The following is a 3,801-nucleotide window of genomic DNA, read 5'->3' as shown; positions in this document are numbered from 1 at the left end:
AGTTTTTTTTGTTTGTCTAGTTTTCTCCAGGTTAAAGAAATAAGAAGAATTCTTTTCCCCCTCCTCAATCCATTTAGCCCTTGAACGAATGAAGGCACCTTTTGCTTTGTCTATATAAAGTTCATCTAGTTTGTACTGCAACTGGTTTAGTTCTATAGAGTTTTCCTCTGTTAGATGTGATAAATTGCACAATGAACTTATTTTTGCAGTGATTTCTGCCTGTTTCTGTCTCCTTTTATTCGCCATTAATTTTCCTTCTTCACTGGCAATTTTTCTGACATTAAACTTCAACCATTCCCATTTACTAATAGAGGAAAACTCCTCCATTGCTTTAACCTCTCCTATTAAGGATTTAATTTTTATACAAAAAGATGAGCTTCTTAAGAGGTTACTGTTAAACTTCCAGTGAGAGTTCTTCGGTTCTGATAATCTATTATCCGGGGAGATTGAAAGTGTTATGGCACAATGATCAGTAACAGGGGAGTGAAGAATCTTACAGTTGGATGATAGGGGGAAGAGACTACCAGTTATTAAGCAATAATCTAGTCTTGAGCATTGAGAGCGCTCAGAATTACTCCAGGTGTAATGCAGTTTTTCTGGGTTTAAGTTACGCCAGATATCGATTAGGTTGAGGGTGCAGGAGAAATCCATTATTATTTGGTTAAAATGAGAAGAGTTATATTTAGTTGGAAATCTATCCAGGTTTTCATCTGGTACCATATTAAAATCACCTGCAACAACAACTTTTTCAATTGAATAAATGATTTTCCATTCTTCTATCATTTTTTTCAAATCAGAAATTAATTTCCGGTTTTTAGCTCTATTGTTGAACCCATAAACATTTACTAAAATGTACTTAGTATCATCCAACTCTATGTTAACCATTAACCAATGACCTTCCTCATCACCTTTATGATCAATAACTCTTCCATTAAAACGATGTAGAAAAATAGCCACTCCTGCTGAATGAGAGGTACCGTGAGATAAATAAATATCACCGCTTCCCCACTGCTTTCTCCAAAATATATGATCATCTTTACTGCTGTGTGTCTCTTGAAATAAAAAACAATTAGTGTTAGGCTGTTCCTTACAAAAAAGAAAAATCGCTTTACGCTTTATGTTATTTCTTAAACCTCGAACATTTAAAGAAAATATTGAAAGAACCATTGAATATAGCTTAAGAGTGCTTTAATAACTAGAGTAGGGCAATTGAACGTTTTACCTCCTATTAACTAATAAACCCAGTCAAAGTTAAGGACCATTGAACAAGTTACCGGCTTAAATTTAGTTGAACAGTCATACCTTCTTAATTAGGTCGTTATAAAGTTCTTTCATTCTTTGATTTGACGACCATCGATGACAGCATATCCATCCTTCAGGAAAGCTTTGAGCCCTCTGCTTCTTGCCTCCTCCACCCTCGGCCACAGACGTTTGCGGGCGTCTCTGTCTTCTTTACAAAAGTCCTCTCTAAACCGAATCTTCATCTCCTTGCAGAACTTCGCGTCCTTGGACATCTTCCACACTAGGTCTCGAACGGTTCTCATGGCAAACTGTATGACGATCAGCCTGGGTTTGTCACCAACTCGTCCCTTCTGACCCAACCGGTGCACTGTATCCACTGTGTTGTACAGCTGCTCGGCGTTCGCAGGAATTATCTTGGTCAGAATTCTGATTATCTCTTCTCTTGTGTTCTCCCCCTCCTTTTCGGGAACGCCAGTTAGCAGCAAAGACCATCTCCGTTTGTATCTAGCATGCTCCAGACACATTTCACGAAGAGCCTCATTCTCTTTTTTCAGCGTCGCCATTTGCGTTTTAACACGTTTCACATCTTCCACCACAGATTTAACAGCTTCCGTATTAGCATCCACGGACTCCTTTACTTTTCTTACAGCGTCGGTGTTTTCTTGCAGCTGGAATTCATAATTCTTTAAATGTTCACTTTGGGCGTCGAATTTACATACCAGTTTTTGGATAGCGTTCAGGAGAACTGTGTTTGAAACTTCGTTTTGCGTCTGTGATTCGTTAGCCTTCATTTTCTTAGGATTTGGACTTTTAACCGGTGTGTGGTGACGATCATCTTGCGGTCTGTCTTGTGATAAGTCGTGTTGCTGTTCCATCCATTCAATATCTTCTTCGTCGCACGCCTGTCGAAGAGCCGCTAGGTGGTAACCATGATCGTTGTTAATGTTAGCCATTTCGCCGCTTCGGAGAAGGTGGCCGAGAATGACGGAGAGAAATACAAGGAGGAAGTTTTTGAGTTTTAGAGATGAAGTATAACTAGTCTGCTTCTAATTCCGGTTCACTTGATTGCGGTCAAGACATAAAGGAGGTTCTTTTCAGGAAACGTCTCGGAGCCCACTCAAGTTGAACTGCTCACTCCGCCATCTTCCTTTTCACACCCCCAAATATCGTATCACGAGTACACGAGAACGCAAGTACGCACAAGTACGCATATTGAGAAAGGCCTGTCACTACCCGATCCGTACCGGATACCCGATCCGTACCGGAAACCCGATCGGTACCCCGCATGCGCGAAAGGTGTCTACTTCCGGTTGTAGCGTTTTACGATAGTTATGGGTCAGAGTATCTGTTAAAATGTTTAGAATAATAAGTATATCTTAAAATGTTTGCAATAATGAAACATTTCAGTACAATGTAGACAAAAACGAAAAATAAAAAGATAGTTACGGATCGGGACTCCCCGATCTGTACCGCGCATGTGCAGATGTTTTCTTCTTCTTCTGTTCGTTTACTCCCCAGTGTACGAGGATACTGCCACCTGCTGACCGAGCGAATGAACCCTATTGTAAACTGAATTGGCGTCATTACAAACGTGTGTTAAATTTGATTTAGTGATAGTCGAGTGTGTTTATGCTTGTCTGTGTGGAGAGGATTGACTGGAATAGTGATGATGATGTCCGCTATCACTGTCAATTGTCAGTAAACACTTAATCTGGCTGCTGAATCTTCACGTGACACATTGCTAAGTCAATATTATTAAGTCTGTAATTAGGCGCCATTCTTCTTATTTTACGGCGCTGTTGTTCAATCGGGGAACGCTCTCTGTTGAGGAGAAAAGCATGAATTTGTTTGTATACGGATTATCCATAGTTTAAATGTCCCGGGCAGTCGAAAAGGAGGCAGAGCTGTTGAGAAATGCTAGGAGCTAACTGGGCGCTAACCGTATTTTTTTTTTTTTTTTTTTAAACTTTATTTGGGCGCTAACCGTATTGTCACTACCCGATCCATACCGGAAACCCGATCGGTATCCCGCATGCGCGAAAGGTGTCTACTTCCGGTCGAAATGTTTTACGATAGTTACGGAGCAGAGTATCTGTTAAGATGTTAAGAATAATAAGTATCTCTTAAAATGTTTCCAATAATGAAACATTTCAATATAATGTAGACAAAAACGAAAAATAAAAAGATAGTTACGGATCAGTACTCCCCGATCCTTACTGCGCATGTGCAAAGTTGGACCGTACAAATCGGGTCTACCCGATCCATACCGCGCATGTGCAGGGGTTTTCTTCTTCTTCTGTTCATTTAATGGCAGTTTACTCCCCAGTGTACGAGGACACTGCCACCTGCTGACTGAGCGAATGAACCCTATTGTAAACTGAATTAGCGTCATTACAAACATGTGTTAAATTTGATTTAGTGATAGTGGAGTGTGTTTATGCTTGTCTGTTTGGGGAGGATTGTTGGAATAGTGATGATGATGTCCGCTATCACTGTCAATTGTCAGTAAACACTTAATCTGGCTGATGAATCTTCACGTGACATATTACAAAGTCTGTA

At 40.2% G+C, this 3,801-nt stretch overlaps 1 protein-coding gene across 1 annotated transcript; it reads right to left on the bottom strand.

Annotated features, from left to right (window-relative positions):
- Positions 1-1,230: 1,230 nt before the first annotated feature.
- LOC148102717 (uncharacterized) lies at positions 1,231-2,386 on the bottom strand. The gene has a single exon (XM_087841274.1). The coding sequence runs from the start codon at positions 2,193-2,195 to the stop codon at positions 1,332-1,334; it is 864 nt and encodes a 287-aa protein (XP_087697400.1). The 5' UTR covers positions 2,196-2,386; the 3' UTR covers positions 1,231-1,331.
- Between the last annotated feature and the right edge of the window lie 1,415 nt (positions 2,387-3,801).

This window comes from Neolamprologus brichardi, chromosome 5 (genome assembly GCF_056152115.1).
Source record: "Neolamprologus brichardi isolate AB-2024 chromosome 5, ASM5615211v1, whole genome shotgun sequence".
Lineage (NCBI taxonomy): Eukaryota > Metazoa > Chordata > Actinopteri > Cichliformes > Cichlidae > Neolamprologus > Neolamprologus brichardi.
The sequence above is the reverse complement of the archived record's forward strand: the minus strand, read 5'-3'. Positions and strand labels throughout refer to the sequence as shown.

What these genes read in the sequence shown, in the direction of transcription:
- LOC148102717 (XM_087841274.1), bottom strand. Translation starts at nt 2,195, where the DNA reads ATGGCTAACATTAACAACGATCATGGTTACCACCTAGCGGCTCTTCGA.